This window comes from Pseudorca crassidens, chromosome 3 (genome assembly GCF_039906515.1).
Source record: "Pseudorca crassidens isolate mPseCra1 chromosome 3, mPseCra1.hap1, whole genome shotgun sequence".
Classification (NCBI taxonomy): domain Eukaryota; kingdom Metazoa; phylum Chordata; class Mammalia; order Artiodactyla; family Delphinidae; genus Pseudorca; species Pseudorca crassidens.
This window is the reverse complement of record NC_090298.1, coordinates 69,701,869-69,726,567: the sequence shown is the minus strand read 5'-3', so window position 1 is coordinate 69,726,567 and position 24,699 is coordinate 69,701,869. Positions and strand designations below refer to the sequence as shown.

The following is a 24,699-nucleotide window of genomic DNA, read 5'->3' as shown; positions in this document are numbered from 1 at the left end:
TGCCCTGGTCCGGGAAGATCCCACATGCCGCGGAGCGGCTGGGCCCGTGAGCCATGGCCGCTAAGCCTGCGCATCCGGAACCTGTGCTCCACAATGGGAGAGGCCACAACAGTGAGAGGCCCGCGTACCACAAAAAAAAAAAAAAAAAAAAAAAAAAAAACCAGCAAGTTATTTTATGGCTATCAACAAACTAACTCTAAAGTTTATATGGAGGGCTTCCCTGGTGGCGCAGTGGTTGAGAGTCCACCTGCCGATGCAGGGGACACGGGTTCGTGCCCCGGTCCGGGAAGATCCCACATGCCGCGGAGCGGTTGGGCCCTTGAGCCATGGCCACTGAGCCTGAGCGTCCGGAGCCTGTGCTCTGCAACGGCAGAGGCCACAACAGTGAGAGGCCCGCATACCGAAAAAATAAAATAAAGTTTATATGGAGAGACAAAAGACTCTGAATAGCCAACTCAATATTGAAAGAGAAGAACAAAGTCAGAGGACTGACATTATTTGACTTCAAGATTTACTACAAAGCCACAGTAATCAAAACAGAGTGGTATTGGTGAAAGAATAAACAAACAGATTAATGGAAAACAAACAGAAAACCCAGTACCAGACTCACATAAATATAGCCAAACTGATCTTGGACAAAGGAACAAAGGCAATATAATGGAGGAAAGATAGTCTTTTCAACAAACGGTGCTGGAACAACTGAACATTCAAATGCCAAAAAAAATAAGATAAAGGAATCTAGGCTGATTTTACATCCTTCACAAAAATCAACTCAAAATGGATCACAGACCTAAATGTAAAGCACAATACTATAAAACTTCTGGAAGATAACATAGATGAAAATCTAAATGACCGTGGGTATTGTGATGACTTTCAAGATACAACACCAAAGGCATTAAAATAATAGGTAAGCTAAACTTCATTAAAATTCAAAATATCTGACCTGTGAAAGACAATGTCAACAGAATGAAAAGGCAAGCCACAGACTAAGAGAAAATATTTGCAAAAGACATTTACCAAAGGACTGACAACTATTAGAATGGCCAAAATCTGGAACGTTGACAACACAAATGCTGGCCTGAATGGGGAGCAACAGGAACTTCCATTCACTGATAGTGGGAATGCAAAATGGTACAGCCACTTTGCAGGGCAGGTTCAGGGTTTCCAAAAACTAAACATACCTTTACCACATAACCCACCAATTACGCTCTTTGGTATTTACTCAAATAAATTGAAAACTTATGTCCATACAAAAACCTGCCCACGGATGTTTACAGCAGCTGTATTGGTAACTGCCAAAACATGGAAGCAACCCAGATGTCCTTCAGTAGGTGAAGGGATAAATAAAATGAAGTACACCCAGACAATGCAAAAATATTCAGCACTAAAAAGAGATGAGCTACCAAGCAATGAAAAGACATATAGAAACCTTAAATACATATTACTAAGTATAAGAAATCAAGATGAAAAGGCTACATACTATAGGATTCCAACTATATGACCTTCTGGAAAAGGCAAAACTACGGAGATAGTACAAAAGATTGCCAAGGATTGAGGGGGGTTGGGGAGGGATGAACAGACAGAACAAGCAATGAAACTATTCCCTGGGTTACTACAGTGGTGGACACATGTCATTTACATTTGTCAAAAACCATAAAATGTACAACACCAACAGTGAATCCTAATGTAAACCATGAACTTTGAGTGATAAGGATGTGTCAATGTAGGTTCATCGAGTGTAAAAAATGTACCAGTGTGGTATGGGATGCTGATAGTGAGGGAAGTTGTACATGTGTGGAGACAGGGGATATATAACTCTGTACTTTTTGTTCAATTTTTCCTTGAACTTTAAATTACTGTAAAAAAAATAAAGTTTATTAACTTAAACTGAGTTGGAAAAAAATACTCCTTTAAGCCTATCTACAAGCATTTACTATTTTCTAATATCCAAATAGCATTCCTGTTAATTACCCATCACCTTTAATATTAAATCCAACACCTTTTCTGATATGCATCCTCCCAGCCCTTATTATTTTGAAAAAATCACTGTAAAACACTGAAACAAAAGGGTAAGGTGCTGGCTGCCAAGAGACTCATAGAGTAGCAATAGCCAAGGTGACTTCTCCAGGATCTGCTACTCAAATTCAGATTAGTCAAGTTTCGATAGCAGACTGGATTCGAGGCTGTTGATCCATCCTAACAAAGCTCACAAGTGACTAATACAGAAACCAAAATAACAATTTTTCTATTAACAACAACAAAAAATGCCTTCAGGGCTTCCCTGGTGGCGCAGCAGTTGAGAATCTGCCTGCTAATGCAGGGGACACGGGTTCGAGCCCTGGTCTGGGAGGATCCCACATGCTGCGGAGCAACTAGGCCCATGAGCCACAGGTACTGAGCCTGCGCGTCTGGAGCCTGTGGTCCGCAACAAGAGAGGCCGCGATAGTGAGAGGCCCGCGCACCACGATGAAGAGTGGCCCCTGCTTGCCACAACTAGAGAAAGCCCTCGCACAGAAACGAAGACCCAACATAGCAAAAATAAATAAATTAATTAATAAACTCCTACCCCCAACATCTTCTAAAAAAAAAAAAAAGCCTTCACACATCTTTTCCCAGCTTACTTTACCCCTGAAAGCCTATTAAGTGGGAAGCCAAATTATAATCACAAGGTTGTGTAATGAAGAATGCTAACTAATAAATTTCAAAGGAATGATAAATAGGAAAAAATAATAATCACCATTTTACCATACCATTACAACAGAGTAATAATAACTGATTCAGGTAAAAATCATCAATGAATACTAAAACCCCTGGGTACTTATTATTTATTAATTACCTTTCAATAGCAAAATATGGTAGAATCTACCTAAACCAAGTTCAAACTTATATACCTCATCAATAAGACACCCTGGACATGATGTACCAAGAACCAATGGAGTATTCCTGCCAAGAATGGTTAACCTGAACCTAATTATGAGGAAACAATCAGACAAATACAAATAGAGATATATCCTGCAAAACAACTGTCCTAGACTCTTAAAAAAAGGTCAATATCATGGAAGAAAAAGAAGTTGACAGGACTGTTCTAGGTTAAAGGAGACTAAAGAGATATAACAATTAAATGGAATTAAACAAACAAAAAAAACCAGATATATAGGACATTACAGGAATAACTGAAGATATATGAATACTATGTTAGTGTTTAATTCATTATATTTGACTATGTAAGCTATTGCCCTTATTCTTAGGATATATAAGATAAGGTATTTAAGAGGAAAGTGACATGATCTCTGCAAGTAACTCACAGTTTAGTAAAAATAATGTACAATATGTGGATGTATAAAGATAAAAGGATAAACGAAATGTGGCAAACTGTCAAGGTAAAGGATATATAGTTACTCAGTACACTATTCTTATAACTTTTCTGCAGATTTTTCAACTTAAAAAATTGTGGGGGGAGGTTGCTTACTGAGCACGAAATCTGCACAAAGGATATATATAATTCATATATAGAACGAAAACATTTTTAAAAAGCATTAAAAAGAAAAAAACTGCACCAGAAACAAAGAAGTTTCATCCTTGGGCTCCCACTCGCTTGAACTTATAGATGATCACTGACACACTTACCCTGAATAAGGCTCCATTTTCTATGAGTCCAATATGACTATGTCACTTGCTATAATCCCCATTCTTTAAATATGTCAATACCACCAACTTGTTACTGTCAGACCTTTCTAAACAGAAAGCATCTTCAAGTCACCACGTTAATTTAAGATATTGTGGTTTACTTCTCTAAGAAAACATTTCTTTCCAAGTTTGTTTGATGAGATCCCTGTCATCATTTCTTGAGAAGAAACTTTTATTTTTGTCATTCTCTACCACCTTCAGTAACATCTCAGCTAAATTCAGAAGAATGAACAAAGTTTGTCACACAATCAAGGAAGAGACAGGGCACCCCAGACAGAATAGTAAATGGTGTAATAGAAAATACCATGGCAAGTTTAAGGAATAAACAGCATAGTATTGATGAAAAATTAAATACTGGAGAACAGTGTAAAATGGCATTATATGTCGTAATAAAGCTTTAATTTTCTTATCTCAACCTGCAGGTCTCAAGACATTGGGTCAAGAAATCAATTTAGCAGGTCACAATCAGTTTTGTTTTCTTTTTTCTAATGAAGTGAAATAGAAAAGAACAATAAATAGAGTGCATCCCAGGTAGTAAGAGTAAGTACTGTTTCATTAAACTTTGTTTCTGTTATATATGTTTGTTTATATGTGTGCGCTGGGTCACAAATGTAAAATCTATTTCTTTTGGTGAGTCATGGTCAAAATTAGGTTTGAAAGCCACTACTCACTTAGACAATGGAGACTCACAGAAAGGTCTCAAGAGAGTGTACAATAAAGTCTGTATTTTAAAAATCATGCTGGCAGTAATATAAAGCAGTTTTGAAAACTGCTGGGAGTCTTGAATTCAATTTACTCTCCACCAATGTCTTTTTTTTTAAAGTAGAATAGAACAGAGTTTTAAAAAAGACAGCAAAATGTATCATAAGTAGTCATTAAAAAGGGTATTTTTCAGGCAATTTTTGGTTTTCTTTGTATTTACACACACCCAAGTTTTGTCACAATGTACAATAAGTTTCTTAATTTTTACTTGGATGAAATTAGAAAATTCTGAAAACCACTGCAAAACGAATTATTAATTGGCAAAGAGAGAGATCAGGGACAGGGAAAAATTAATGACTACCCCAACAGAAGGAAAGAGAAAATGAGGTTTGAAGCCACAGGAGATTTTAAAAAAGCTAGATTCCAAAGCAATTTAGGAAGTAGAAAAGAACCATCACAGTAAATGATTACATTGAAGTGGGAAAGGAGAAAAGGGCAAATTGACTGAAATCTTAAAAAAAAAAGTTTTCAAAACTTAAGTAGAAAAAGATTGCATTCTATGGATTCCACATGCCTACAGGACAATGCTCAGACTCCTTCCTTACCATGGCATTTACAACATATCAAGATATGTCTGCTAGCTATTACATTTCAACCTCTCATCCACTGTACTCATTCACAGGCCCTGTGCACTAGGCAAATAATATTATTTCCATGAAAGTTAATACTAATTTATTAAAACGTATTGTACTATTTCTCCACAGCACTCTAAGACTTTGTATGATTTCTGACTCTGTAGTGATGTCATTTTATCAAATTACACAGAATAGGTCCCTAAAAAACAGTGTCAAATAAAATGATTAGGTATTTTAAATGCTATTCACTTTTATAATTATTTCAAAATGGTTTCATGATGAAAATATTCTGAGGATAATATTCATCAATTCTATTAACTAGAGGATACAGCCCCTGTCAGTGTGTTCCTTTTTCCTGAATTCCATGAAAAGTCAAATTTATGTAATGACTAAAAGCAAACATCAAACCACATCGTTAACTCATCTTTAGTTGCCAGCAATGACAAATGTAGAGAATTCTAATAGGATTCCAAAGAATTGCTGAAGATTTAATTTCTCTTGATATTTAATTTCTCTTACCATCATGCTACCATTGCTGTGTCCCATAAGTAAATACATACAGTAGCAATTGCACTTTAGATAACTGGATTCGTTTTCTTAGGTAGAAACTAAAAGGTAGTGAGTTATTCCTAAGCCCTCATACAGTCACTATTTAACCCAATAATTAGGAATTTCCCCTAAATCAATTCTTAGACAGCTACCCTAAAACTCGCTGATATGGATAAACAACCAAGCTCACTACATACATGTGATGGGTGACCTTACAGTCACCTAAGTGAAATAATGCGTGGAAGAATTTCTACACAATTTGTTCCTCAATAAATGAGTAAGGAAGCTAACAATGATTTACTTAAAACAAAAACAAAAACACAACTTTCTTTTCAAGGAAGATAAAAGCCTGTAAAAAGAAAAAAAAGCCTGTTATTGCTTCCCATTCAAATGGAAGGAGGTATTCATTTATTTAAATATTCCCAAGTGGTTGCCTAACAAGAGGTATCAAAACTCATTTCTCTACTACCTAAGATAATCTTCCAAAATGCATATGTGTGTGTATATATATATACACACACACACACAAACACACACATATGTGTAATATATATGTATATAAACACATTCAAGTACCTATAGACATATATATTGAACTACTTAAAATAAACACTATTCAAAATGCCTTTTAGAGGGCTGTTAACCTATTGATTATCCTTCCCAAAATAAGTTCATTCTCCTACTGAAACAATTTTTCTGAAGTGGTACAGGAGGAGAAAAAAAAAAAACAGAACAAGAGAGACTGTACCACAGTGGTTAAACACACAAACCCGGGAATCAAAAGTTTGCGTTGAATCATTTGGTAGTTTTGTGATCTGGGAAAGTTACCTAAAACTCTCCTTACTTCAATTTCCTCATCTGTGAAAGTGTTAGCTACAATTATATTTGAGGGGATGGGGATATACACAGGCATATCTCATTTTATTGTGCTTTACTTTATTGTCCTTTGCAAATAATTGTTTTTTTACATATTGACGGTTTGTGGTAATCCTGCATGGAGCAAGTCCATCTTTCCAACAGCATTTGCTCACTTTGTGTCTCTGTGTCACATTTTGGTAATTCTCACAATATTTCAAAATTTTTCCTTATTACTGATTTGTTACGGTGATCTGTGATCAGTGATCTTTGATGTTACTACTATGACTTGCTGAAGGTTCAGATAATGGTTAATTTTTTTTAGCAATAAAGTATTTTTTAATTAAGGTATGTGTATTTTTTAGACATAATGCTATTGCACTCTTAACAGACACTATAGTTCAGTGTAAACATAATTTTTTTTTAATGATCAGCTGTATTCTCTGAATTCATATATAATTTTCTGTACCTTTTTCTGGAATTTTACTTTATTTTTTATACAGCAGGTTCTTATTAGTTATCTATTTTATACATATTAGTGTATATATGTCAATCCCAATCTCCCAATTCATCCCACCACCATAAACGTAATTTTAATATGGATAAATTAAAATTAATTCAATAGAATATCAAAAAAATTCCTGTGACTTGCTTTATTGTGATGTTCACTTTATTGTGGTAGCCTGAAATGGAACTTGCAATATAATACCTCCAAAGCATACCTGTACATATTTCCTTTCAGATAAATGTTATGTATTATTCATAACAGGAACTATCTTTGGCAATAGAAAAGTGATTTTTTTCTTTGTATTTCTCAATAGTCCCCAAATTTTCTACAGTAAATATATATTAATCACACTTATGGGGGGAGTTCCCTGGTGGAGTTCCAGTGGCTAAGACTCTGTGCTCCCAATGCACGGGGCCCAGGTTCAATCCCTGGTCAGGGAACTAGATCCCACATGGTGCAACTAATAGAGCCCACATGCCACAACTAAACAGCCCACATGCCACAACCGAAAGACGATCCCGCATGCTGCAACTAAGACCCAGTGCAGCCAAATTAAAAAAAAAAAATGATACTTAGAGGACAAACTGATTTTAAAAACATTACATGGAAGACAAAATGCCCAACACACAATCAAAAATCATCCATCATGCTAAGAACCAAAAAAATCACTACTTGAATGAGAAAAAGACAATTAACAGATGCCAACACTGATATGAATCAGACATTGGAATTATCTGACAAAGACTGTAAAGCAGCCATCATAAAAATTTTCCATCCATCAATTACAAATTCTCTTGAAACAGACAAAATTCAACCCAAGAAATAGAAAATATAAAAAAAAACAACCAAAAAGAAATTACAGAGCTGAAAACTACAATAAGAAAGAAAACCAAAAACTTATTAGATGGGCTCAATAGTAGGAATTATAGAGAACAGAATCAGTGAACTTGAGGACAGATCAACAGAATTCACCCAATATGAACAAAAAAGAAAAATCACTGAAAACAACAAGGTCTCGTAGATGGATGGGACAATAATGAAAGATCTAGATCCATATCATTTTGAGCCCCATGAAAAGAAGAGAAAAAGAGTAGAGTTGAAGAGTATTCAACAAATGGCTGAAAACTTCCAAATTTGGAGAAAGATGTAAAGCTACAGATTATAGTGAGCAAACCACAAACAGGTAAACCCACAGAAGTTACACCTTGACATACATATTTGAAACGAAAGACAAAGAAAAATCCTGAAAGCAACCACATCGAAAGGATGCATTACCTATAGGGAACACCAACTCAAATGACAGCAGTTTTCTAATCTGAAACCACAAAGGTCTGAAGAAAGTAACAAAAAATTTTTCAAGTGCTGAAAGAAAAGAACTGTTAACCATGAATTCTGTATCTGACAAAATTATCTTTCAGGAATGAAGCGGAAATAAAGACACAGCAGACAAAGGAAAACTAGAAGAATTTGTCACTACCAGATGTATCCTTCAAGAATGGCTATGGAAGTTCTTCAATTGATAAAACAAGGACTCTTGGAACATCAGGAAAGAAGAAAGCACAATGAGAAAAGCAAAAATATGGGTAAATACAATAGACTACCTTTCTACTCAAGAGGTTTTAAAACCATAACAGATGAATGGAATAAAAATTATACAGGCATAAAAAACTGGAGTTCATCAAAATTAAAAACCTCTGTGTATCAAAAGACACTATCAACAGAGTGAAAAAGCAATCCCTCAGAACAGGAGAAAATATTTGCAAACCATTTATCTGAAAAGGGACTGATATCCAGAATATATAAAGAACTCCTTCAACTTAACAAAAACAAACAACCTGATTAAAAAATGGACAAAGGACTTGAAAAGAGACATTCCTACAAAGAAGATATAAAAAAGGACAATAAGTACATGAAAAGATGCTCAACATCACTATTCATTAGGAAAATACAAGTCAAAACCACAATGAGAAACCATTTCACACCCATCAGGATCGCTATTTCATCTCCAAAAAAATCCAAAAAACAAACAAAGAAAAAAAAAGAAAATACAAGTGATGGTGAGGATATGGAGCAGTTAGAACCCTCATACATTGCTAGTGAGACTATAAAATGGTATAGCTGCTATCAAAAATGATATGGCAATTCCTCAAAAACTTAAACACAGAATTACCCTATGACCCAAAAATTCCTATTCCCAAAATGAAAGCAGTGACTAAAACAGATATTTATACACTATGTTCAAGCAGCATTATTCACAATATCCAAAAAGGGGAAGCAACCCAAGCGCCCACAAACAGATAAATGGATAAACAAAATGTGCAATAAGTCTAGAATGTTATTCAGACTTTAGAAACAAGTTCTGACAACTGCTACAGCACAGATGAACCTTGAAGACATGCTAAGTGAAACAAGTCAGTTACAAAAGTAAAATATTCTATGACTCCATTTATGCGAGGTACCTAGAGTAGTCAAATTCATAGAAACAGAAAGTAAAATGGTGGTTGCCGGGGCTGAGGAAAACGGGTTTGGAAAGTTAGTGTATAATGGGTACAGTTTTAGCTGGGGAAGATGGAAAAGTTCTGGAGAACAATGGTGACAATGGTTGAACAACAATGTACTTTATACCACAGAACTATACACCTAAAAATGATTAAAATAAGTTTTATGTCATGTATATTTTACCACAATAACAAAAATATTAACACCATCAGAAAAGCTGCCCAATGTATGTAGAAGAAATAGTCAAAAGAACAATATTTACAAAGTGGGAAGGTAAAGGGATCTAAGTGGAAGAATAGTTTCCCCACTTCACTCAAATTGATAAAATGCTTATACCCATAGACTGTGGTAAATTACATATGTTATTTTAGTATCTACAAAGTGATATATTGAAAAAACACTATAAATACTTCAAGATGAAATCCTAACAAATGTTCGAGTAACCCACAGGAAAGCAAGAAAAGAGAAAAAGAGAAATGAGAAAGAGAACAAACAGAAAACAAAAAGTAAAATGGCAGACTTAAGCCCTAAAATATTAATAATTACTGTAAACATAAATATTTAATACACCAAGACAGATTAACAGCATGAACTAAAAAAAAAAAAAGACGCCACTATAAGTTCTCTATAATTAGATCACTTAAAATAAGACACATTGAAAGTAAAATGATGGAAAAATGTACAGGTAAACAAAATAAAAGCAAGAGTTGCTATATTACTATTAGATAGACTTAAGAGCAAAGACAATTGCTAGAGACAAAAGAGGGACATTAGATAATGATAAAAGGATCTATCCACCAGAAATACATAACAATCCTAAATGTGTACACCCAAACAACAGGGCCCCAAAGTATATGAAGCAAAAACTGATAGAGCTGAAAGAAAAAATAGATAAATTCAAAATTATAGTGGGAACTTTAAGACTCCTATCTCAGAAACTCACAGAAATACTAAACAGAAAATGAGGAAAGATTTAAAAGTTCTGAACAAAACAAACAGAAGAATCTAATTGACATATATAGAACATTCCACCAAAGAACAGCCAAATACACATTTTTTTCAAGCATCCATGGAACATTCACCAAGATAGACCATATCCAAATCCCAGACTATAAAACAAACTTCAACAAATTTAAAAGTACTGAAATCATAAGGGTATGTTCTCTGACCATAATGGACTCTAACGAGAAATCAATAACAGAAAGACAATTGGTAAATCTTAAAACACTTGGAAATGAAACAACACACTTCTAAATAATTCATGAGTCAAAATGTAAGTCTCAATGTAAAGTTAAAAAAAAGAAGCACAGAACTGAGTGAAAATGAAAAGGCAACATATCAAAAGATGCAGAATATGGCTAAAGATGGGTTAAGAGGGAAAAGTATAGCATTAAATGCTTACTCTAGGAAACAGGGAAAGTCTCAGATCAATCATCTTAAATTCCTTCCTCAAGAAGCTAGAAAAACAGGAACAAAATAAACCCAAAGCAATCAGAAAAAAAGAATAAAAATAAGAGCAAAAATCAATGAAATTTAAAACAAGGCCATAAGGGGAAAAAAAATCAATGAAACAAAAAGCTAACCTTTGAAAAAATTAATAGAAATGATAACGCTTTAACAAGACTGACAAAACAAAGAAGAGTTAAGACACAAATTCAAGTCTCAAGAATAAAAGAGAATATCACTATTCTACAGCCATCAAAAGGGTAACTAGGTAATAATGCAAACAAGTTTATGCTGCTATGTTAGACAAATTAGAAGAAATGAACCCACTTACTACCAAAATCCAACCAAAATAATATAAATAAGATGTATAACCCTATAACCATTTAAAATGAATTCATAATTTAAAATCTCCAAAAAAAATAAATCCCATGCTGAGATGTTTTCACTAGAGAATTCTACCAAATATTAATACCAATACTTCACAAACTCTTCCAAAGAACAGAAGAGTAGGGAACATTTCCTACCCCATACTATGAGGCCAGTATTATTCAAATACTGAAACAAGACAAAGATATCACAAGAAAACTACAGACCAATATCTCTCATGAACTTAGAAACAAACATTCTCAACACATCAAAAACCTGAGTTTCAGCAATTCTTGAAAAACATTATACACCATAACCTACTGAGATTTATTCCAGCTATGCAAGGCTGGTTCAACATTAAAAAAATCAGTAAGCTACCATCTTAACATGCTACGGAAAAAATCATATGATCATATAAATTGACCCAGAAAAAAGAATTTGAAAATATCCAGCACCCATTCATGGTAAAAACTCACAGTAAACTAGGAAGAGAGGTGATCAACCTCAACTTGATAAAGAGCATCTATCCACTCTCCCCCCAAAACAGCTACTGTTAACATCATATTTAATGGCAAAACACATTTAAATGTTTTCCACCTAAGACAAGGAACAAAGCAAGGATGTCTGCTCTCACCACTCTCATTCAATATAGTACTAGAAGTTCTAGCCACTGCAATATGACAAGAAAAAGAAATAAAAGTCATACAGATCAGAAAGAAAGAAAAAAACAGCCCCTATTTGCAGTTGACATGATTGTCTATGTAGAAAATCCCAAGGAATCTGTAAAAAGTCTCTTAAAACTAAAAGGTAAGTTTAGCAAGGTCACAGGATATAAGACCAACATACAAAAATCAATCAGCATTTCTATATACTAACAAGGAACATGTGGAAACTTAAAAACATAACATTTACAAAACTGCTCCAAATAAAACAAAACCAAAAAAAAAGTACAAATTAAACAATAGGCATACAGGATTGATATACTAAAAATTACAAAATGCTGATTAAAGCAATCAAAGAACTAAATAAATGGAAACATACCATGTCAATATAGTAAAGATGTCAGTTCTCCCAAAACTGATCTATAGGTTTAATGCAATTCCTATGAAAATTTCAACAAAGTTTTTGTAGACATGGACAAGCTTGTTCTAAAATTTATACATAAAGACATGTCTTAGAATAGCTAAAAACATACTGAAAAGAGAATCACTCTACCCAATATTAAGGCTTACTATGTAGCTACGGTTATCAAGAGTGTGATATCAGCAAATGGAGACATACAGACCAACAGAATACAATAAAGAACCCAGAAGTAAACCCACACATATATGCCCAATTAATTTTTTATCAAAGTGCAAAAGCAATTCAATGGAAGAAAGATATTTGCCTTTCCAACAAATGGTGTTAGAGTAATCGGATATTCCTGGGCAAAAATATGAACCTCAATCTAAACCATATCTTTTATAAAAAAGAAAACAAAATGGATCATGGACTTAACTGTAAAACATAAAAATACAAAACTTTTGGAAACAATCATAGGAGAAAATCTTTGTGATCCAGGCTAGGCAAAGAGTTCTTAGACTTGCCTCTAAAAGCACAACCTATAGAAGAAAATATTAATAACTTAAGCCTCATAAAAATTAAAAACTTTTGCTCTGTGAAAGACCCTGTTAAAAGGAGAAAAAGACAAGCTACAGAATAGGAGAAAATATTTGCAAACCACATTATCAGATAGAGGACTAATATTTAGAATACATAAAGAACTCTTAAAACTCAATAATAAACAAACAATCCTACTGGAAAATGGGCAAAAGAGATGAACAGACATTTCACCCAAGAGGATATACAGATAGCAAATTAGCACATAAAAAGTTTCAATATCATCAATCATTAGGAAAAATGCATAACAAAACCACAATGAGATATCACTAGGCATCTAGTGATCACTAGGCAATGAGAATTGCTAAAATAAAAAATGGTTAGTAGTGAGGACATAGGGAATCAGGATCACTCATGAATTGTTAGTGAGAATGTAAAAGGATACAGCTATTCTAGAAAATAGATCGGCAGTTTCTTATAAAACTCAATATGCAATTACTACACGATCCAGCAGTTGCACTCTTGGACATTTATCTGACAGAAATGAAAACTTATGTTCACACAAAAACATAAACACAAATGTTCATAGCAGCTTTTTTTCATAATAGCTAAAACTGGAAATTACCCAAATGTTCTCTGATGAGTGAATGATTAAACAAACTGTAGTATATCCATACCATGGAATACTACTCAGCAACGAAAAGGTACAAAGTATTGATACAAGCAAGAACTTGAATAAATCTTGAGGGAATTGTGTTCAGTGACAAATGCTATTCCAAAAGGTTACATGCTGTATGAACTATTTATAATAGCCAGGACATGGAAGCAACCTAAGTCTCCATCGACAGATGAATGGATAAAGAAGATGTGGCACATATATACAATGGAATATTACTCAGCCATAAAAAGAAACGAAATTGAATTATTTGTAGTGAGGTGGATGGACCTAGAGACTGTCATACAGAGTGAAGTCAGTCAGAAAAAGAAAAACAAATACTGTATGCTAACACATATATATATATGGAATCTAAAAAAAAATGGTTCTGAAGCACCTAGGGACAGGACAGGAATAAAGACGCAGATGTAAAGAATGGACTTGAGGACACGGGGAGGGGGAAGGGTAAGCTGGGATGAAGTGAGAAAGTGGCATGGACCTATATACACTACCAAATGTAAAATAGATAGCTAGTAGGAAGCAGCTGCATAGCACAGGGAGATCAGCTCAGTGCTTTCTGACCACCTAGAGGGGTGGATAGGGAGGGTGGGAGGGAGACGCAACAGGGAGGGGATATGGAGATATATGTATACGTATAGCTGATTCACTTTGTTATACAGCAGCAACTAACACAGCAATGTAAAGCAATTATACTCCAGTAAAGACGTTGACCAAAAAAAAAAGGTTACAAGCTGTATGAGTCCATTTATATAGTCTTTTGGAAATGACAAAATGAAGAACAGATTAGTGGTTGCCAGAGGTTAAAGATGGAGAAAGGTGGGTTTAGTTATAAAAGGACAACACAAGGGATCCTGGGAGTAATGAAATTGTTCTGTATCTTTACTGTGGTGATGATTATACAAATCTACCCATGTGATAAAACCGCATAGATTTAAATAAACACCATACACACACACACACACACACACACACACACACACAGTGTATGTAGAACTGGTGAAATCTGAATAAATGAACTATATCAATGAAATTGACTCCTAGTTGTGATATCACGAGATATTGCCATATATCTGGAAAAATAGGTGAAAGAAACATCTCTATTATTTCTTACAACTAAATATGAATCTACAATTATCTCAAAATAAGAAGTTTAATTGGAAAATCTGAGAGATAAATCAATATTTAGGTAGATAGACATGGATGGAAGAGAGGTATGGTTCTACTATTATACAAGTATCTTAACTGTGAACCCAGTGTAGTGGGCTATACCTACAAAGAAGACTTAAAAGAATTGAGAGGGATATCTCTAGGTCTTTCCCTTAGCTAGAGACAGATACATAAAAGAGAAGAATTTTAAAAGTAACACTGAATGTTACAACAATGAACACAGAGTGAATACAGAAAATCTCCTGGAGTAATGTCTCACCCATAGGTTTTCTACAGCTACCACCCACAATCTTGTGTAGGATCTTTTCACACTATAATAATCAGACATGCATTTAAATGCTTTCCAACTTTCAACACAAGTATAGCCAAAAGAGGAGATGTTAAGTCACGAACTCATGAAGAATGAAGCTAAAGTATAAGGAAACGTTTTCTTTCCTACAGTGAAAAATAGGAAATAAAAGCATGAAGACCCTGTTTCTCAAGTAGTAAATGAGCATTTAATCTGCTCCAAATCCTCCAAAGCCATTTTTAAAGATGCAGGTTTATGCAGTGTATCAGTCAGCTCAGGATATCATAACAGAATTCCATATACTAGATGGCTTAAACAACAGAAATGTATTTTCTCACAGTTCTGGAGGCTGAGTCCAAGATTAAGTTGCCAACAGAGTTGGTTTCTAAGCGAAGCATCTCTCCTTGGCTTATATACAGATAGCCACCTTCTCACTGTGAACTCATATGGTCTTTTCTCTGTTCACATGTGCTCCCATTTGTCTCCTCCTCTTCATATGAGAACACCAGTCCTATAGAACTATGGATCCACCTTTATGACCTCATTTAACCTTAATTACTACCTTAAAGGTCTTAACTCCATTCACCGTCACACTGGGGGTTAGGGCTTCAATCTATGAATTTTGGAGAGATATAATTCAGTCCAACACCCCATGACTAGCCAGTCCTGGAGTATATTAAGTTTTGTATGGGTGCACGTATATATGTGTGTATTATATGCACTGGAATGGAACAAGTAAAGTATTTGCATGAGAATTCCAGTTCTATCAGTTTTCTCAACAAAAAAAAAATGTGGATAATATCTATTCTCACTGTATAGTTATGAGAATTAAATGAGATAACCTATGTAAACTGCCTAGAATATAGTAAATGATTACTCAATAATAGGCCTCTGCCTTTCCACTTCCTCCCCCCGCAAAAATTAATTAAATATTACTCAAATTGAAACATATCTAAAAAATCATGGGAACTGGATTCTGTCCCAGATCCACCTAGCTCTTTGACCTTTTAAGCAAGTCACTCTACCAGAGTCTGCTTCTGCAATGGTCAATGAAAGAGTTTCCTCGTTTACTAAAATACTATGTATCTATGCATATCACTCTCCTGATTACACAGTAGTCTTCTCTTATCCTCAGGGGATACATTCCAAGACTCCCAGGCATGCCTGAAACCTCAAATTAGTACCGAATCCCATACATACTCTATTTTTCCCATATATAGATACCTATTTATAAATTAGGCACAGTAAGAAATTAACAACAATAACATTTATTATATGTTCTATAATAAAATAGAACAATTATAACGATATACTGTAATAAACATTACATGAATGTAGTCTCTCTCAAAATATCTTTCTGTAAAATGTAACGCCTTTTCCATCTCAACTAAGCACTATCACACACTGTGGTCATAACTTTTGCAGTTTGAGGTGCAACAGCAAAACTATCATGAATTTCTTTTTCCTTCACAATTTCACAGATAGAAGATTCGTTCTTACTGTAGATCTTAGTAATCTCTGCATATGATTTTTTTCATCCCCTTTTAAGTAGGAAACTTTCACCTTTTCACTTAAAGTAAGCACTTTACAGCTTCTCTGGAATATCCGAATTGCCAACATCACTACTCTTGCGCTTTGGGGCCATTATTAAGTAAAATAAGGCTTACTTGAACACAAGCACTGTGATAGTGCAACAGTCAATCTGTCGACCAAGGTAGGACCACTAAGTGATGGCAGGATACGTTGCACAAAGGTATGGTTCATGCCTGGGCGGGATGGAGCAGGATTTCATCACACTACTCTGAAAGGTGTACAATTCTTAAAACTCATGAATTGCTTATTTCTGGAATTTTCTGCTTAATATTTTTTGTTTGTTTGTTTGTGGTACGCGGGCCTCTCACTGTTGTGGCCTCTCCCATTGCGGAGCACAGGCTCCTGGACGCGCAGGCTCAGAGGCCATGGCTCACGGGCCTAGCCACTCCGCGGCATGTGGGATCTTCCCGGACGGGGGCACGAACCTGTGTCCCCTGCATCGGCAGGCAGACTCTCAACCACTGAGCCACCAGGGAAGCCCCGCTTAATATATTTGAGCCATGGTCAACCGAGAGCAACTGAAATCGTGGAAAGTGAAGCCGTGGATAAGGGGGAACTACTATAACATCAAATACTGATGCTACAAAAAGATAATTTAACTTTCTATAAAGCTTTAGTAAAAGAGAATTACAGTATAAAATTTCAAAATCACTTTCATACACTCTCATTCTTTCAACTCTTCCAAAACTATCCTCTAATTTGAAAAATTAGTACAATGTGTCCGTAGATTAATTTTATCATCTTATTTCTATATCATTAATGCCTTATTGTCCAGCTACATTGTACTTTCTTTTATATTTCTTTCTGTCCCCCCGCAATGTTCATTGTTTTACTCACAAAATCATGTAATCACTGGAACACCTAAAAGCATACTCCAAATCCCATTGAGATGTGATTAGACATATGGAGAAGTTATCCATACATTTTACCTGATAACAACTATTTTTTATTTAGCCCACAACTGAAATGTACTGCACGTGATTTCAAGATAACACACCTACCATACATACATTGGCATAGTCAAACAATGAGCCATAACCAACATCCATATTCAGTATCTTTGGTTTAAAATTAAGATAATGGTGGTCAGAAGCAAAATATATTGTGGGGATATTTGGACCATTCGATGAAAGACAATTTACCATGTAGACCCTAAGGGAAAAACTTCAAAGTACTTGCCCTTTCTCCCATGCTTTCCCTAACCACTAGTATTCTAATATTATCTAATATTTACTTGTAAATGAATAATACATGCAGTAGGCAGTTACTCTGATGCCCCCAAGAAATCTCACCTTCTAATATTGGTGCCCTTTTATAGCCCACTCCCACACTAAATCTAGACTGACTCACGTGATTAGCACTGGCCATTGGAACGTTAGCAAACATGAAGAACAGAGAGGTTTAATAAGTATTGGCAGGTGAGGCCTGTCCTCTGGGAATGCTCCCTCATGGAACCCATCTGCCATGCTGTGGAGAAGTTCAAGCTAATGAAATGGAGAAGTTGGGGTGGGGGGAGACATGGACACAGATACACACATACACACACAGATGCCCAGCTATCCACCAGCTGTTCCAGCCATCCCAGCTGAGGTACCAGACTTATGAGTTAAAAAGATACCTTGGACATTATAGCCAACAGGTGACACATGGAGCAGTCCCCAACAAGCCCTGCCCAAATTTTAGAATCAAGAGCAAATAAATGTTTCAGCAACTAAGTTTTGGAGTGAAGCAGTAGGCAACTACAACAACACATGTAAACCAATTAGAACAGTTCCTGTTAGGTAGTAAGCAACCAAGAAATGTCATCAGTAATACCTGACAATAATCGCTCTAAGTTCCATCACCTGCCCCCACCGAGGTACTGTTTGGAGTATTTGAGCTGCTCTTAAAGGCATTCTCTCATTTCCCTAATGGCTAGTAAAGAGATAGGGAGCAAAGCAACCAAAAGACCTCTTTATTTTCCCCTGCTTCTTCCTAATTTATCCCTGTCAGGTTTTTTTGTTGCTGTTGTTTTGGCTTTTGGGTCTTTTTTTTTGGCTCTGTCAATAATGTTTGCCTGGTTTCCCTAGAGTGGCTAATCAATGATCCAGACCAATTCAAGCCTTTGGTAGTGCTGTGTATTCTCAGTTAACTGTAGGCACCCCCTTCAACCTACCCCAGACCACAGGTAAATAATTAAGAGTTCAATAGGGGCTTCCCTAGTGGCACAGTGGTTGAGAGTCCGCCTGCCAATGCACGGGACACGGGTTCGTGCCCCAGTCCAGGAAAATCCCACATGCCGCGGAGCAGCTGGGCCCGTGAGCCATGGCCACTGAGCCTGCGCGTCCAGAGGCTGTGCTCCACAACGGGAGAGGCCACAACAGTGAGAGGCCCACGTACCGGAAAAAAAAAAAAAAAAAGGGTTCAGTAGGACAGACGCCTCACTAAAGGTCAAAAGTTTATATTCATTAATTTGTAATTCTTTTCTACCTGACAGAATCTTTAGGCAAAGGGCATAGGAACCAATTACCTCTTGTTCAGAATAAATTAAGCAGCATTGAAAACATACCTGCTACTTTTCCTCTAAGACTTTACTGATTCTAATTATATAAATATCTTATTCTTTTAACACCCATGACCCTTTGCTCATACTTCACTCATGATATTTATCTTAAGCTAGCCTGAATTGACAGTAATTGGTAACTTAACTTTCTACTAGAGAGACATTAAGAAAAGGGGAATCTTACTCATTGTTGTATCCCTTAAATTAAGCTCCTACTACATTGCTCTACTACTCATATAGCAAAAATATCTGGTCCTGGTCAGGAACCAATTTGTCCATAACTAATCTCTTCAATTCTCACCCCCATTTTTATTAAGAAATAATGACTCACCCAGAGTTACAATGCAATCGGTGACAAAGTTAATGAATGCTACATGTCTTAGTACTAACATTTAACAATGATTTGACTTAAGAATGATTTTATTTTTGTAGAAACAGTAAGATGATTCTTAAGTAAAAGAAAGGTATTATTTACATTCCTTATTTCTTTTTTCTTCTACTTTCAGGCTTGAGAAAGCCTGCGTTTTAGGTCCAGGGTAAGATCTAGTTAAGCCAGATGCCAGGCAAATAACATCAAAGGCAAAGCAGGCCTGGTAGTAACCACAGTTAACTGTAGAGCTCAGAATTCACCTAAATGGGGCAATCACTACTCAGCTCTAGAAATCTATTCTCAAGCAGGAACAGCAACCAGGTAGAGCCAACTCCTCTGATTTCTCAAGTGATGCTAGAAATCGAGACTTCTTAAACATGAAGTTTTCCTATTTTTAAATGGTGGCAAGTAATCACTAAATGCTCCAAATACACTACGAGCAAGCAATATATATCTGTCAGTTGGATTCAGCCCAAGAGCCTCCTGCTACTGCAGGCTCATAGTTAAAAATCTCTGTACATAATTGATGGTGGACTAAGGGAACTATTCTCCTTTCCTATCACCCCTCACCCCTGGGGAAAAGAGAAAGAAATAACAAGGACCACGAAAAGCAGCTACATAACAATACAGGGAGTACCTGTACTGAAAAAACACTTTGTTAGCAATTTTAGATACAGAACCTTTTATAGCATAAAAATATATGGGGAGAATTTTTTTTCTTTTTAAAATTTTTTCCTCAAACTTTGCACACACAAAAAAAGAATATTCAAATACATGTAATAGTTATAATTCTACAAACTTTTCTCGCCTTAACCCAACTAATGAAAATGCTCAGTAATAAACATGAGACTAATGATTCACCATGCACACAGAAAAACAAGGTACAAAATACTAATAGTGTTATTATATTTGCACTGGTCTATCTACATATTGTCACTTGACTCTTGTGACCAACAGCACTGAACCAGCTGGACACATGGTTGAACTCCATGACCAGGGAACCCTGGTCTATCTAACAAACCACTGTGGACTCGATCCTATGACCTGAACCTCCTTAATATCATGCTATCAATAACTAAGGTGACCAGTCACTAGTAATCATATATTAGTCCAAAAGCATTTCTTCAATACTTTTATGAAAGATTTGACATTATTTAACAAAGTCGTTAAGGCTTTTCCTTTTATTTAAAAATAGGAATTTATAGAAAACACTTGAATTCCATCTCTAAACCTGCTTAGCCTGCTAGAAGCCTTTATGAATTTAAAATAAAATTTTTGATATAATCAATCTTGGTAGACAGGCCTTCGGAGTTCAAAACATTCTCTCAAATAGTTATTAGTAAGGGAGTTCCTATAGCAATAGAATTAGTAGGCAATTTAATGACAATAAAATTATATATTATATGGCGAGACTACTAATTTATTGAACACTTACTATGTGCCAGATACTGTGCTGAATATGTTCAGGGGGTTCTCATTAACCTTAAAAACGACCATATGTGGCTTCCCTGGTGGCGCTGTGGTTGAGAGTCCGCCTGCCAATGCAGGGGACACGGGTTCGTGCCCCGGTCCGGAAAGATCCCACATGCTGTGGAGCGGCTAGGCCCGTGAGCCATGGCCGCTGAGCCTGTGCTCAGCTACGGGAGGGGCCACAACAGTGACAGGCCCGCATACCGCAAAAAAAAAAAAAAAAAAAACACACGACCGTATGAGGGAGACACCATTATTGTCCCCATTTTACAGATGGGGAAACTGACCTTTCCAAGATCACACAGCTAGTTAGTAGCAGAGTCAGGATTCCAACCCAAATCTTGTCTAACTTCAGAATTTGCACGCTTAACCACTACACTGTATTGCCTCCAGTGACTTTGGGTTGATATCTAAGATAAAGAAAAGAGGGAAATTTGTACTTCTCAGTGGCAAATTTAAAAAACATACTAGAAATGGAGGATACCTTTTAGAACAGGTACAATTCTCATATACACAGTCACACAAATAATATTTTTATTCCCAAATACAAACAATAATGATGAAAATTTCAAATGGACTTCTCAGAAACATAATTTTTCCTATATACTCACTCATGTTTATTATTAAAAATTTAATGGGAACACTATGTGTTTTCTGCTCAATTCTGCCGTGAAGCTAAAATTGCTCTACAAAATAAATTCTACCTTTATAAATATTTAAAACTGCAATATACTAAATATGCCTAATTCAATTTAGTTAATAACTGGCATAAGCCTATATTCTTTCATAATGAAAAGTTGCACTTTATCGTAACCACAGGAACCTTAATACTTAAGTGATTTTTTCAAAAAGGCTTGAAGGTGTGTAAACAGTGCAGTATATTTTAAATTTTTAACACCCTCAGAACACCTTCAGAAAAGTCTGCAATACACAGATGTGAAATGATAAGTTGGTATGAAATCAGACCAAAAAATTGAACTCACAATGAATAACATAAAAGGAATACAACACCCCTAAACCATGGCTGACCTAAGTAAGACTAACTTTACTTTTCCATCAAAAGATGTAGCCTTAAGTCAAAAATGTCCTAATTCGTTAAGTCCTTTTTAAATCTTCCAAAGATTATCAAAAAAACAAAAAACAAATGAAAACAAAACCCACGAAAAAACAAAAAAACCTGCAATTGTCTAGAGTGATTGTCAACACAGAAACCAAATCTTTCTTCTTCTGATACTCACCAAGGTTGTCAACATTCTAAAGGAAAATTAAGACAGATATGAGGGATCTATAAAGCAAATTTTACCTACTATTACCTCTTCCCATCAACATTTTCCTCTCACCAAGGTCCAGCTTTATAAATACATACCTAAGTTCACTTATGAAGAGAACAAGGGGGAGGTACTATATATAGAAAAGTCATTTGTCATATATATTCCGCAGTAGACTGTCAAAATTAATTTTCAAATAGAATACTGTATTTGCCACCAACAAAGTGTTAAAGGGAAGCACACTATTAATTTTGTTTTGCTCCAATATTGTGCTTAGAAAGCTTCAACTTATAGAAGAATTACACTAATATTAATAAATGGGAATTCTACGGCACAAGTTACAAATATTGTTGGACTATGAGCCCTTAACCACACCTGTAATTAACAGAACTTTCCTTTCTCGTTGACCCACGTTTTCAAAAGTGATCCAAAGACTTCTCTGCATCGCAATGCTTTCAACAGGCAGAAGCTGGGATTTGCAGTGCAACAAAAACAAAGCATTCTGACCAATGCATGTTGCGAATGATATTAACACAATACTCATTTAAATGCTTGTATTCCAAGCTTCTCACTAGTCACCTAGCTTCAACAGGGAACACAACCAGGTTAATACAGACTACGACTGCCTTGGTAGCTGCAAGCTCAGCTGAATCCCAGGACGCCACCTCAATTTGGAAGGGGCAGAACCATATCCGGTTCTCACTGGATACACATTTTCCCATGCTTCCCATCTTTAAAACTTTACATCTTCCCAGAGGAGCAATAAATATACCAAGCCGCCAGGGAGTGTGCCTGTAGGGAAGATGAGTGATCAAATTAAATCCCTATGCACAGAACCATAAGCTTCAAAACTTTTCACAACGAGTAACAGCTGAAAGAACGAGGCATGTTTTCCCACTTCTTTCCAGGAGTCAGCTTCCCCCAAAACACCGGTCTTGACTTACTGGTTAGTTGGCGGAGCGGTCAGCGGGATGGCCACCTCTTCCTCCTCGTATTCTGGTCCATCCAGAGAGTCACCTTCGTCCACTGTTCCCAGGCCCGCGCCCAAAGGGGGCAGCTGAGGAGGCGGCGGCAAAGGAGGGAATCCGCCGCCTGCCCCGAAGGTCTCAGCAGGCAACGAAGTGGTCCCCTTGGTGAAAGCCATCTCCCCGCCAGGTCCGGCGGCGGCAGCACCAGCCACGCCAGCAGCAGCACCTCCCCCTGACAGTCCGGCTCCCCCCAGTGCCCCCACCACAGACCCGGGTCCCAGGAACCCTGACCCCAAAGCGGCTCCGCCACCCAGAGTCCCGGCCACTCCAGCCTCCGCCAGCCCAGGAAAGGGGGCGGCTGCCACAGACAGGGCGGCGGGTATCTTCACCCGACACACTGCCGGATAGGCACTGGAGCCCGCGGCCCCGCCGCCTCCTGCTGCCCCGGCGGTGACCGGGCCGCCCTCCTCACTGCCGGCCTCGGCCGCCATCATGTTGAAGCCCGCTCTACTCTGCCCTACCCTGCCCGCCCGGGAGCCCCGGGGGCCACCAGGCCCGGGCTCCGAGCCGCCCCACCCAGGCGCGTCCCCTCTTCAGCTCCCCAGGCGGAGGAAACAACAACAAAAGGAGAGAGCCCGCCGCCGCGCCCCCTCTTCGGGCCACAGCCCAGGCTCGGGAGCTACCCGGGTTACGGGAAGAGAAGTGGGCAAAAAAACCAACGCCTGCACAAACGCCGCCCAAATCTTCACCTTACACACCCACACTCACGCACACACACATGCACAGAAGCGAAAAACTTCCTGGCTGCACTCAAGAGGAAGGGAAGCACAGGGGAAGCGGCTGGGGCGGCTGCTGCTCCTTCAGCCACCGCCACGGCCACCGCCGCCACCGCTTCTTCACCACCCCAGTTCCGGCCACCCCCACCGCAGCCACCGCCGGTGCCGCTGCTGGGGCTGGGGCCACTGCAGCCGCTTCATCCTCCACGGGGCTGAGACGCGAGGGGTGGGGAGAAAAGAGGAAGGGGGGCGGGGTAGTGGGAAAACGGACTGAACTGCTCGCAACCTGGAGCGCTCAGTGAAATCGACGAGAGAGAAAGGAAGGCGGGGCACGGGAGGAGGAGCAGAGGGAAGGAAGGGCGGGGGAGGAGGAGGGAGAGGGCAGCTTCTGCGCAGGCGCCTTCCCGGCGCGGGGGTTGGGGGGCTGGGCCTGGAGAAGGAAAAGGAAGAGTCGGGAGGGAAGGAAGCGGCGGGGACGCGCGGTGCGCGGCCGCGCTCGCTGTCCGGCTCCGGGTGGAGCGCGTGGCGGCGCGGCCGCATCTCTCGTGCGCCGGCCTCCCTGGGCTTTGTTTGAAGGGCCGGTGAGGCGGAGGAGGGGAGGAGTGGGTCCAGTGCGCGCGGCCGCTCAGCGCGGTGAAAACAGGAGAGACGGGAGAGACAAGCAGGGGTTGACGAGGGAGGACCGGGGAGAGGGAAAGGAAGATGCCGCGAAGCCAGTTCCTTGCTTCCTGACC

General features: G+C 37.8%; 1 protein-coding gene across 1 annotated transcript in view; it reads right to left on the bottom strand.

Annotated features, from left to right (window-relative positions):
* Positions 1-24,289, bottom strand: part of RASA1 (RAS p21 protein activator 1) — a 108,671-nt gene extending 84,382 nt beyond the window's left edge. Inside the window, exon 1 of the mRNA XM_067731179.1 lies at positions 23,166-24,289. Within this exon, the coding sequence (XP_067587280.1) occupies positions 23,166-23,683 (518 nt within the window). The 5' untranslated portion in view covers positions 23,684-24,289. The remainder of the gene's footprint in view (positions 1-23,165) is intronic.
* Between the last annotated feature and the right edge of the window lie 410 nt (positions 24,290-24,699).